Here is a 13482-nt window from a genome sequence, read left to right as displayed (position 1 = left end):
AAGCTCAGTATAAAACCAGTAGATCACCCAGCCAGCCAACACATCTCTATGGGAAGAATTAGAGTACAGGGAACAATGAAGGGACAAACCTCAAGAAATTCTATTGTTTAATACAAAAGTTTGTTGGTGGTTTCAGTGTAACCACAGCTATAAAAGCAAGCCCTGCCAGCAACATTTCACATGCAAATGCTTTCTTCACTGCATTCAATTACAAGACAGATTTTGGTATGGTAATTACCATAAACATTTACATCTTTTCCAACTGCAAAGTTTGGAGGCTTAATGCAAAAAAAGATCTTTTCCTCAAGATTAAGAGAGTTCATAGGTATGACCCTCCAAAAGCTATTCCATACACACACAATGGCAGTGCAAGAGGAAATAGAAACCTAACCAAAGTCTGTCACTAAGGATAATTAGGCAAGATATTTAATAAGATTTTATATATCTCTCTCCTTTGGAGCCTAGTATTCTGAAATGGGGTGGGGCTATGCTCCATACTATTGTTGGGGTTTGGTGTGGTTTTGGGGTGGGGTTGAAGTTTTTTAGTTTGTTCTGCAAAAGTTTAAGCCAGTTGATGAGGGCACTCTCTGAAAAAACCCTAGCAACAAATCTTGACCACGTGCTCTAAAAAGCCTTTTTTTAAATGTACATTTAAGAAAACATACAACTGGCTTGACTTCCAGCAGGACACATACAAAATTCTAAAGCTGCTGTAGGCAGGATTGTTCCTGCCTCAGAGCTGCCTGAATAATTGACACAAGTGTCCTCTATGCTAACACACAGCAGTTCAGCAAATGGAATCATTTTTCATTGTACAAAACTAAATGTAAACAAGTACTGGATGTGTTCTCAGAACTTCTGTAGAGGTTTGCGTATCTAAGACTCTATGCCATTGATCAAAAGTTGAGGTAAATTACCAGTTTCCAGAACTATCTCATCTTAATCTATAGTAAACACAATAAACCTAAGATTGAAGCGAGATAGGAGGAAGTCTGCACAGCATTGTTTTTACCCATATTCCACCCAAATCCTACCTAGCTGTCTTCCTCAATTTCCTACAACACTAAATCCAGCCTTAGCAAAGGCTAAAAAAGACAAGTCACCAAATTAACAAATGCTCACACAAATTTTTCTTTTCAGAAAATGTGGTATAAAAATTATAAACTCATTAAGAACATGTCATGTGCTGCAGGAAAAAGCATCCTGAAAGAAATACACACTGTATACTATTTTACACAGTCCCACTTCCCTTTCTGAATTTCCCAAGTTCTGTTGCATAACCTGCAGTTTTTAACCTGCAGGAAGGGGTACTTTGGTATGCATGTCCCATCTTTCTTCAGACATTGCTTTTATTTTGGGACTATATCTAAGGCATAAGATAGGATTAGCATGGTTCTGCTGCTAGTACTTGATCTTTGAAATTCAGACTTTCATTTTTATCTGCTGTTTCTCTTATTTAAGTTTATCTTACTCTAAACTTTACATAAGGCTGTGTAAACTGTGAATACACAAAAGCAGAATCTTTGATTCTACAACACAAATTGCCCTCAAGTATAGCTTTAGGACCTTCAGGTACATTTTTACAAATGAAGGTAAGCAAGAACTAATTAACAGTTTATTAAATAACAATGTTCTTTGGCATCTTTTAAATTATGACTATGTGGTTTAGTCACTGCAATCTAATGACTGCTACACAGATATCTCAGACAGTTGTTTAGAATTTGCTATCAGTTCAGCTGCATAGCAGGTCACAGTTTCAGATAGTACTACTCCTTCTGAAAAACCTGTAATGCTCTAAGAGTGCCCTACACCTTTATGAAATAATAAAAAAAAAATTGCTAAAGGCAATGCCAAGAAATGAAGTAAACTGTGTTAGCAAAAACTTAACATTCATACGCTGATCTTGCCCCCAGTGTGCCTCCAAGCATGTTATATTTAACAGGTGCTAATTTAATTCCACTAAATTTACCTGTTTCAGAAGAGTACAGCAGAATGAAGATGATATTTTCAGCTGACAGGTGTAAATGAATTGTTTAGCTTAAGTTTTGAAAATATTTCAAACTCAAATGGAATACCATCATAGAAAAATTACCAGACGACCAAAGCCTTACAACTTCTGCAACAGTTTTACAGAAGGTATATTTAACTGAGCAGACATCACTAGGTTTCATCTATTTCTTTCCTGTTAAAAATCAGTGATATGCTGTAAATGACCTCAAATTCATACCCTTGTGTCGTGGTGCCCTTGAGCTCTTATTACACAGTAGAATATGGGAATCTGCATTTCTATACTAACTGTCCAACTACCTCAGCTCACACTATACATAAAGCTCTGCAACTGCAGGAACTGAGCTGTTAAAGCTGACAGCAAATGCAGAAACAAAAGCCTGAAAGACTATACAGGTATGAGAATACAAGGCATGCATGACCAGTGAAACCGTACGTTATATAATAACAAAATGCACTACAGACACCTACCAGCATAGCTAACACACTAAGCGGAAAATTATATTTAATTATCTGAAGTGTTAGAAAACAGCCATGGAAGGGAAACAGAGCAGATGTGCTCAGCACTTCTGTAGCAACCAGAAGGTCCTTGGTTGGAGGTACACAGCAGCCAAATACTTCAATTTCAAATGGCCAGAGAAAGATGAAATTAAAAATACAAGCCAAGCAAGGCTCCAAGACACCTTCTAGGTCTTAACATTTTCATACATTTTGTTCATGAATAGTAAGTCCTTAGTGTCACACTGGAGAAAAATGGTGATGAATCTTCAAAAATTCCAATTGCAACCCAAATTCTCTAACACAGAAGACTATTGCCTCTCCTTTCCTTAGGCTCTGAAAAGGTATGATACAATCAAACTGGTAACTGATTGACTGGTAACCTTTTCACATTTGGGTTAAGGTCTAGGCATTCAATATAGTATATTCTGAATGATTCCATCTCACACAGCTACTATTAAAGGCAATTCTCCATGTATTAGTTAACATCTACCTTATACTGTGAGGCAGCACCTTAAAGAGAAGTAATTTGATGGTAATTAAGTGGGTAAGTCACATGGTAATGTGCATGGAAAGCAAATAACCTCTATACAGCTCATGTGCTCTTGACTTTGCTACAAAGAAATCTAATAATTGATTTTAAAATAACATAAATGCCCAAGCTTTGGAGAAACAGTGGTCAAGAAAGATAATAGTATGTATTTCTTAAGCCTCCAAGAAGTTCAAATCAATTCCCATAATGCAGGAATTTTCTTTCATAGACACTATTTCTACCTCTTCTAGTAAACATACATTGGATGTATTCTTCCTGAGTACAAGCAGGGGGTATAAGAACATGAAAAAAGAAGCTAATAATGACAAAGAATGATGAAGCAGGTCAAAAGACGGCAGAAACTAAAAGTATTATGATATACAGGACATATTAGAAACCTGAAGGATAATTTAGAAACAATAAAGTAACAGGAAGAAGACTATGGGTAGTAAGAGAATAATTTAGGTTGCTAAATACCTCAAGCATTACTGAGTCTAACACTTTGCAATCATCACCTCATCACTTGGACCACAGCCATAATAGACATAGACGTAGTACAGAGACACAGTACAGTAGGCATAGACCACAGTAGACATAGACATAGTACAGCATCCAATTACTTCTTGAACATCTCTAAGGATGGTGACTCCATTACTTCCCAGAATAGTCTGTTTTAATGCTTAACTCTTTCAAAGAAGAAATTATTCTTGAACTCAGAAAAATAAACCTCACAGCTGGTGCAACTTCAGGCTATGTCCTCTTGTTCTGTCTGTTGTTACCCGGAAAAGTGACTGCCTCCCAGCTGACTGTGCCCTCCTTTCAAAGCAGATGTATAAAGTGTTAAGTTTACACCTGAGCCTCCTTTACTTCAGGCTTAAGACCCTCAGCTCCTTCAGATGCTCCTCACAGGACTTGTGCTGCAGACCCTTCACCAGGTCTGTTCCCCTTCTTTGAATATGCTCCAGCTCCTCAGCATCTGAGCTGCAGTTAAGAGGGCCAGAACTGAGCACAGGATTTGAGGTGTGGCCTCAGCATTGCTGACTATGGGGGGATGGACCTTTCCACACTCTTTCTGATACAAGAAATATCAGATATTGTCCTGCTGACCACACTATTTCTGATCCAAGCCAGGACGCCATTGGCCTTCTCGGCTACAAGCTGGCTCATGTTCAGCTGCTGTCAGCCAGCACCCTGAAGTCATCTTCTTCTGGGCAGCTTTCCAGCTACTCCGCCCCTGCCTTGGCCTGCTGTGACCCAAGGGCAGTACTCAGCACTTAGCCTTGTTGAAGACCGATGGCAGAAAAAAGCAACATAGGCAGCAGACCGAAAATACTACTACTGCTACTACTATTACTATAAAAACACAGTGGAAAACTACTGAGAAGGTGAGAGGCTCATGCAAGGGATGAACAAAGAACACATCTGACATTAACACATACACTTACCAGACATTGGTACCTATGCTTACAAGAGAGCTGATGGACAACAAACCATTTTGGTTCATACATCGAGTCAGAAAACAACGAGCACCAAGTGCTTGTTTCTGCCTCACTGCCTTGTGAATCCTACTAGCAACTTTTAAGTGATTTGTTTCCTTGCTTTGTGACAGGGATTTAATGCCAAATTTGTTTAGGAGTTTTACTGATAAACCCATATACTGTATTTCTGAAACAATGTTTCTTTTGTGTCTGCTGATTTTTTTAGTGGACTTACATACCTGGAAAAAACTCTACTTGCAAGCATAAGTATACATAGAGGCTTTTCTAAATACTCATGCAGTGATTAACAAGTCTAATTTAAAAGATTTTGCAGAAATCCATAGTATGAACTATAATAAAGTCACCAAATCTATAAAAACTCATGGCAAACTGCTGAACATGCTAAGCTTGAGAAATAACCAATCAACTAGCACACATACCTTTTGCAAGACAAAGTACTAGGAATTTTTTTTAATAGTTATTTCATGATTATTCCCTACTATTTTTAATGCTATTGAAAAGATCCACTATGGTGACAATTTAATTAAAAGTAGGTCAAAACTATGGTATTCAGCACAATCTGATCTGCGGTTGCATCAGATCATTATTTCCTACTTAGGAGAGTAATTCTATTTTTAGCCTCTGAGGTACAGCACATGAAATACATACATTTATTTCAAGTTTAAAACCAGTATCACATCTGCTGTGGAAACATAGCTAGGACCTACAAATACAAGAAATTCAAAATATGAGATGAACTCTGCTTCACCTTCTACTTAACTTTGCCAATCATTTCAGTACAGAAACAATGTGAAAATACGTTATTAGTAATGTTTCTCTACAATTTTCCTTTCACTGTTTTGTATCCTGCAATTTTTCTCTTTATGCCATATTATATTTGTTTCCTTACCACCTAAAACTAAAACACAGTATGGTATGTTTGGGGACAGTGAGAATCTAAACAATACAAGAGAGATACCACTCTTGTATGGTATTTTGATGGTATTTTGTACCACTCCACGCCAAAATATACATTTAGAAATGATGGGCTGGGAAGGTAACCAGGACAGAGAACTGCACAGGACAAGAGAAATGCTATGCATAGGGCACAGGAAAGTCACGGCATTGTGACAGTATTGCAACAAATCCGAGGAGACTTATGTCATGCATCCAGAGGTATTCAGCTGCCTAAATTGTATCAGCAAGATCCCAGTTAAGTTTGTCTTGACTATTCCCTTATAAAGTGCTGTACTAGATAAGGATGCTCAGACTACCGTGCAGATAAATGACATTCCACATCTGTGATGTCTAATGTCCTCCTACAATGAGCTTAATGTAAGCTTCACGGTGCATTTTCTTAATTAAGAGGTTTACATTCACATATACATGTCAAATGGAGGTATTATGTCATTGGAATAATTTTTTTCATAGCAAATACAAAAAACAATGTAGAACCCATGGAGGTTTTTGCCACGGCTTTAATAACAAACAAACTATGCTATGGGTTCTGTAGCACTGGTCAGCATCAAAAGGCCATCATCGCTTTCTTCGGCAGCAGACGAGCAATTTTACCTAAGCTGTATGTTACATCACAAAAAAATAATAAAGATTCAGTAAACCTTCAGGCAGACATCAGATTCCAATGACAAATTTTACACTTTTTAAATCAGATTCCAGTCCCAAGAAACTAAAGGTGTAAGATTTCAGACATTTTTTAGTGGCATATGCATTTTTATTATTGTTGATGAACAAAACCCAATTTAACTTGAAGTGCTTTACTGATGTCTTTCTGGCAGCCATGTTCTTTAAAGTTTAGACTTTGTTTCCATAATAGAAAGGCAGTTCAGCATAAAACAAACCCCTTTGTTTAGTACTGTTTACCTCACCACTAAGACTGCAAATGCCAAGGAGGGAAAACAGAAAATCTGGAAAATAGGAGTTCTTGAACATTTCAATTTTTATGAATTGTATGGAGGTCTACTTTGATTGCAAGTCTCAGTATTCACTACTGTCACACTACATGAAATTATTTTTGTCCATCTTGCATTTGTGATTTCGCATATGTTGGAGCAGAGTAGGTTGAATAGGTTTAACAAAAAATCTCCCCCTAACGATCTCCAGTTAGAATGTTAATATAAGACTTTGAATGATCACAGACTGTCATTTTGAGAAATAACTGCAGATATAATCCTAAAATAGATATATGACACTCCTTAATTCGATTTAGTATGTGTATATCCATTTATGTTTGTGCTGCATATGCATAGAAACATATAAACAGACATACAGTACAATAAGCTAAAAAGTAAAAATTACTTTGTTAGAAACAGAAAGTTACAGATAGATGCTCATAGCTACCATGTACTTACTATTTAGTTGAATCGGATAATTGATATTCCCGTCGTCTATCGTAACACTCCTGAATTCCAGGGTCATTCCATAAGCTTCTTATTGCATCTACATACGGGTTCTCAAAACTTGACACCTTCTCTACATCAACTTCTCGAACTAATAGTGCATGAACCTAATTCAAAACAAACAAAACAGTAAAATTTACCTCATTTTCTACGTTTGCAGACAGCTCATATACAACAAACAAGATTAGTATTTCTTCACAATGTTTATATCACCAACACATATACTCAATTTGAAAAATCAAATATCATGAAGATGATTGTGGAGATAGAAAAGAGGTAACCTTTAAGTAAAAGGAGTGAAGTTGCTCTAGGGAAAATTGTATCTTCTTAGACTTCTTTCTTTTGGAACACCAGTAATTTCTACCAAAACGTTGAAACAAAGAAAAAATAAAAATGACAGACAAAACTGAAGGATTCTCTAAGTACTGCCGAACTGGTCATTAAGCTCTAACTACTGCTAGTTCAACTCAACTGTTCAACAACCAAAATCTAGGTCATGTAGGTGACTGTTCAATTCAATACACTTTTGACAACAGCAGCCAACATTTTCCATGGCCTTCTGGGAATATAACAATTTCCCCTTTATTTAGCAGAAATCTTGTATACATTTATTCAATTGTTTTTGGAAAACTACGTCTTATACATTTTGGATCTTCTTCATGGATTTCTACAAGTATTTAAAACAAGATTCCAGAATAAGAAAACTGGAATTTTTGGGAATGGTAATCAAGACACCTCCACTTCAGGAGATACTGAAATAGCTACCATGTCTTCTCCTTATTTATTCCCCTCAGAAAACTATGGGGAGGGTTAAAAACCGATTCTGAGCTTCAAAAGTGTTGCAGCTTTATGCTAGTTTTCCTGGCAATACTCCTTTTGCCACAATCCATAACACACTTAGAGAAGTGTGGAGGTTTTGTATCTAGGCTTCATCATCTCAGTCTTCTTATTACTTTCTTTATTACGTCTTATTTTTATAGTAACAGTTCCCAAGTTACTAGGAGATACCTTATCCTACAGAACCTACTTCAAAAGAGCTGAAAAACTTTGTGTAATTCAGCAGTATTAGAAAAAGGTTCATACTTTCTCTGTTCCTTGGTTTGTAAGACTATGTTAATGGTGGCTAGATTTGCAAAAGATCAGTGAGTAGACATTTCATTACTGTGAAGCACTTGCTTTCTTTGGCTATTTGTGTGCATTTAAATAAAAACTAGGTTTTACCAAAATGCTCTATGTATTTTCCTGAACTACCACAGTGATTATGACAACAACAGCAGTTAGCTGAATAAACTGAGTAAATAAAAATGTTTAATGCCAAAAATGTATTTCACTTTTCCAGGTACAGGAGGAACTAAATCAATCATCTTTCTTTGCATTTTTTTTGTGTAAATCAGTGTACATCTTCAGCATGAAACATTAGCAAAAACTCCGAGGCAAAATTTCATCAACTGAAAAGCTTCGGTCTTCTGTAGCCTTTGTATGAAGCAAAAATCAACCCCAACCACCAGAAGTCAGAAGACTGAGCAGTCATCACTCCTGGACAATTTATGATGCCATTGAAAATGGAAGCAACCAAAAAGCAGAGCGTGTTTTCCAAATGCCTGATTTGTAATAAGCATACCAGGAAAGCCTCTCCATACACATGCCACAGGAAAATCCACAGACTTTGCTTTGCCTCATTTTATTTGTATGTTCGTCTTCTTTGAAAAGAACGTACCACCTAAGGACTGGAGAGGATAACCATCCCAGAAATCTGATGTTGCCACAGGTTACTGTAGTCTTGTGTGACTGAACTGAATTATGAACCAGAAACTGCTACCATGTCTGAATTTTCTCTCATAAAAACTCTGCAAAAGGATTTCAGACCTAGCTGATGGACAGATAAAGAAAACCACTGACTGAACAGGCGACCTAAGAAAGAGATCATCTACTTGCTGCCAAATGTCTTCCAGGGATGGTTTTCTTGTGTGAAAAATCACACAAACCCGAATAAATTTTAATGGACTGATGCACAATAAAAGCAAAGTGTAGTGAAGAACTACTTAAATGTTTCGTTATACACTATATTTTTATTGCTAAAAACCATTCACTACCTAGCTTTGAGGTAGTGACAAAGTAGGTAAAAAAGAACATTATTGACACAGTTGGAATGGAAAATGTAATAAAATAAATACAGTAATATCAATTTCCTTAAGCAATGTTCTTGGCTTCTGGATCATACCATATGATACAAAAGATATGAATGAAAAGCTGAAAGTTTCAATTTTACGCAAGAATCAAGTTCAAATTTTCTACAGCACTGAATTTTAAAAAGTTGGGGCTTACCCAGACAGCGTATTTAGTAAATTCATTTCCAAGAATTACATGCACAAACATCCAAAATTGTAACACCTAAAAATTTATGGGAGATCTCAGAAAAGAGATTTGAAGTAGCTTCTGATCTAAAATATATATAATTTATATATATAATTTAATGAGTAACTAAACATTTCTCTGCCCACTCTACCACACAATGCTCTTGTATATATATTATTATATTAAAATGCTGATGTGACTTTAGGTGTTCATGAATACAAGACTTTCATGTTCCTGTCTAAAAATCATGCCACAGTTTTCATTAAACATCTCTAATTTACATTGTTTCACATGTTGTTAAAACAAAGTAAGACAGAGAATCACAGAATCTTCTGAATTGGAAGGGACCCACAAGGATGATAAAGTCCAACTTCCAACCTTTGGCAGGACACTCCAGGAGTCATACCATAGGACTGAGAGCATCGTCCAAACACTTCTGTGAAGCGAACAGAAGCAAACACTGTCAGACTTGGTGCTGTGATCCTGGGGAACTGTTCCAGTGCCCAACCATGCTCTGGGTGAAGAACCTTTTCCTAATATCCAGAGCAGAACTCCCAGCTGTATCTATCACTATCCAACTGCAGTGTTGGGGAGTTTCATGTCCTTCCCTCAGGTCCTGTCATGGTCACCACAGAAGTGCCTGCCCCTCCTCTTTGCCTTATGAGGAAGTTGTAGCTGCAATGAGCTCTCCCCTCTGTCTCTTCTCCATGCTGAACAGACCAAGTGACTGCAGCCACTCCTCACATGGATTCCCCTCAACGCTCTTCACAATCCTCATGGCCCTCCTCTGGAGCTTAGTTTAATATTCTTGTATTGTGGCGCTCAAACCTGCACACCAGACTCAAGGTAACACCACCACAGTGCAGAGCAGAGCAGGACAATCACCATATTCTAAAATCCCAGCTTCAGAATGACAATGCCACGACAACTTTGGATGATCCCAACACTTTCTAGTAGGCTGAACTTAAATGCAACTATGGATGTCTACTGTAACACTTAAAGACCAAGAATGCTGCAGCTGTCAGTCAGTAAGTATCTGCTATATAGTAATTTACATATAAGGCTGCCCAACCCTCACAAAACTTATTAGAGCAGCATCTTCCTCATCATGGCTCCACTTGCAACATGAAGATACAACAGTTATGAAGGCACAGAGAGAGAAAAAAGGGTGTATTAGAGCTTCTGTGTTTCTTCATAGTGAAAGGGTGAAACCTCAGTTGGGTGAACTAAAATCCATTAGAATTTCAAAACAACATACACAAAGCCTGTGTAAACTAACCTGTGATGTGGACTCTATGATCACTTCAGCAATGCCATTATGGGGCTAATCAAATGTTTAAAATACTACACAAACACGCAAATGAACTGCGTACAATTTGCACTCTGAGTATTACACAACTCTCATGACTTCCCATAACTACATCATATTTTAACAACCCTATGACCAAGTCGGTTATTTGCAAAACATCCCCAAGAACTAAGGTATGGAGTAAGCAGGTGTAAACTCTGCAGGTAAACTCTTCCATGAAGGCAAGAAATTGTACGAGATTTCTGATTAGCTACTCAAAAATCTTACACCTCCAGGCTACCTAACACAATTGTAGTATGGTGGGACATTTTTTTACCTCCACGCAAGTCTTAATTTGCATGGATACCACAGTAATACCACAGAAATACCACAGTATTTCCAATGTTTTCTCTGTGTTTGGTATACAAGGCAATTTACCAGGGATATAGTACCATTTCAGATACACTGGCATTTCAGAGACTTTAGGCTTGATGTAAATTACAGATATTACTTTGGTTTTCAAAAGCAAAATAAAACTGAAATGTATTCTAATATTTGAAATTATTTGACTAAATTTAATTAAAAACATTACAGTAATTTCTAGTCATCTTTTATTCCCTGTCCTGCTGGAATATTAAGAAAAAAGAGCTGAAACAAAAAATATCTGTTATTTGAACAGAGGGGGAACATCTTACTCCTTCTCTCTGCTACACGAGACTTAAACTCCACAGAGATAATGCAATAATCTCCTCAACTGCAGTGACAACAGAGGCAAAAGAGAGGAATTTCACCTTCAGATTTTAAATATTAATTTGCCTTTTATATTTTTCACTGGATCTAATTGACCCACCTGGAGACAGATTCTAAATATCTTTACATTTTTCACTAGGTCTTGTTTTTCCACCTATAGATTTGAACTAAAATATGAAGATTTATTAAATTTATTAAAAACCATAGGCTCTTTTTTCCTCTTTTTTACAAGTTTCATACCTCTAACTCTCCAGGCACATCCTCAAAACTTTTGGCTACTTTCTTTCTTAGAAGGTAAGACCATTAAGCATTACAGCTTTTAAACACTACAACTTGGCTTGTTACTGACTGCATAAGGTGTTAAACTCTTCAAAGACTGGCACGGCTGTAAAGCTAAGCTGCAAGGTGACATCAGTGTGCAAAACTGAACAGCAGGTTACAAAAACATATAACAAAAAATCATAGCTAATATTTACTTTTTTGTGTGTGGCACATTACATTTGCAACAGATTATAGACTAGGCACTTTCATATCTCCTGCTGGTACTAAATCTAGCACCTTAAGACGAAATTTTCACACACTGGTCCTAAAATTTTGCAGCTAATGAATACTTTCCTGATGTGTGCTGTAAAAAATGTGTCATTCTTGCTGTTGAGGATCCTATAAACAGAAACAGTTTTACTCTCTGGAAAACACTTCTGCTTTGTAGAGCTGGGGAAATTCTACAGCTGACTTTCTGAAGTATCTTTATGGACCAGCCAACTGCCACATCCTTTCCATTGCTTTAGTAGTTTACCTCCAAAGAGCTGGTTTGTATTGTTAGGACACTAAGTATTCTGCCCTGAACATAGTCAAGTCAGCCTGAACATTCTACTTGTTTACACTCACTTCCAAAATATTTTTAAAAACCCAAACAAACCTGACACACGCAATTTTATTCTAATTGTAAACAATACTTTCAATTACAGGATTCACTTATATATATTCAATTGATTAGGACTGTATGACATTAATTCACAAGTTCAGCTTGTTTTCCAGGCTTTGCCGAATTCCTTTTCAAAGAAAAGAGAGCAACAAGTAAAACACAGTCCATGCAAGTAAAGACAGATCCAAAATAACAGGCAAAAAGTTATTTTGCCAAGTTACTACTGGGTTTAAAAAGTAAACAGTCCCATTAAATCAAGTTTTGACTTGTTTTCCAAATGTTACTTTTCCTGACAAATTTTCAAAGGTTTTCAGCAGCTGATGAAATTCTGGGAGTAACACTTTGGTTCAGAAAAATCCTTAAGATTCCCAAGGATACAATGGAATAAACCTACTAATGTTTTGACTTTATTAAAAATGAATAATAGCATTTGAGTTCTATTATTGATAATCTGAACGTAAAACTAAACCAAATCTTTTTCTTTTAGACATAGTCATTAACAACAAATTACATCCTCATCAAGTCCTTACAGTTAATAACTGACAAGGTTAAATCTTTTTCAAGCAATGAAACCGATTTACAAATCTAATTAAAATCTTCAATGACAGAAACTAACAAAAACCATAAGAGATTTGAATTAGCATAAGCAAGAACCGGCAACAAGCTCTCTTCTCACAGCAGTTTTTGTAGCTAAAAGGAATTATCCAAACTACTGCTCCAACTATAATCATCTATAATTTGGTATTATCACCAAATGTGTACATAAACACATTCAAGCATGGAGCTCTAAGCAACCTGATCTGGTGGAAGATGTCCTTGCCCACAGCATATGAATTGAAATGAGATGATCTTTAAGGTCCCTCCCAGGCCATGCTGTGTAAATACAATAATATTTTCAGAAAGATATCAATGTTTTAAGGTTTTTTACCCTATTTTTGTTCTTTTTTTGGTATGCCATCTTCTTTTTTCTCCCGAGGACAACTTTTAAGCTGAGATCATCAAACCATTACTGTGTTATAATCCTACAAATAATTACACACAACATATAACAAAATACTTCTACTTCATAAACATTTCAGGGTTTTAGACCTCTAAAACAGGCTTCAGTATTTTTGAAGAATAGTGCTTAAAAAGCCTGGCAAATGGTAAATTTTTCTGCCAAATTTTTGTATAGTGTTCAGTTGAATTTATGGAACGAAATGTTATGGAAACATGGACATGCTGAAACTTTC

General features: G+C 36.5%; 1 protein-coding gene across 1 annotated transcript in view; it reads right to left on the bottom strand.

The window, feature by feature from the left end:
* The window catches only part of LOC136373985 (guanine nucleotide-binding protein G(q) subunit alpha-like), a 110943-nt gene that overhangs the window by 23042 nt on the left and 74419 nt on the right, over positions 1–13482 (bottom strand). The window contains exon 3 of the mRNA XM_066339084.1: positions 6885–7039. Within this exon, the coding sequence (XP_066195181.1) occupies positions 6885–7039 (155 nt within the window). The remainder of the gene's footprint in view (positions 1–6884; positions 7040–13482) is intronic.

This window comes from Sylvia atricapilla, chromosome Z (assembly GCF_009819655.1).
Source record: "Sylvia atricapilla isolate bSylAtr1 chromosome Z, bSylAtr1.pri, whole genome shotgun sequence".
Lineage (NCBI taxonomy): Eukaryota > Metazoa > Chordata > Aves > Passeriformes > Sylviidae > Sylvia > Sylvia atricapilla.
Note: the sequence above shows the minus strand (reverse complement) of the source record. Positions and strands in the feature narration are given on the sequence as shown.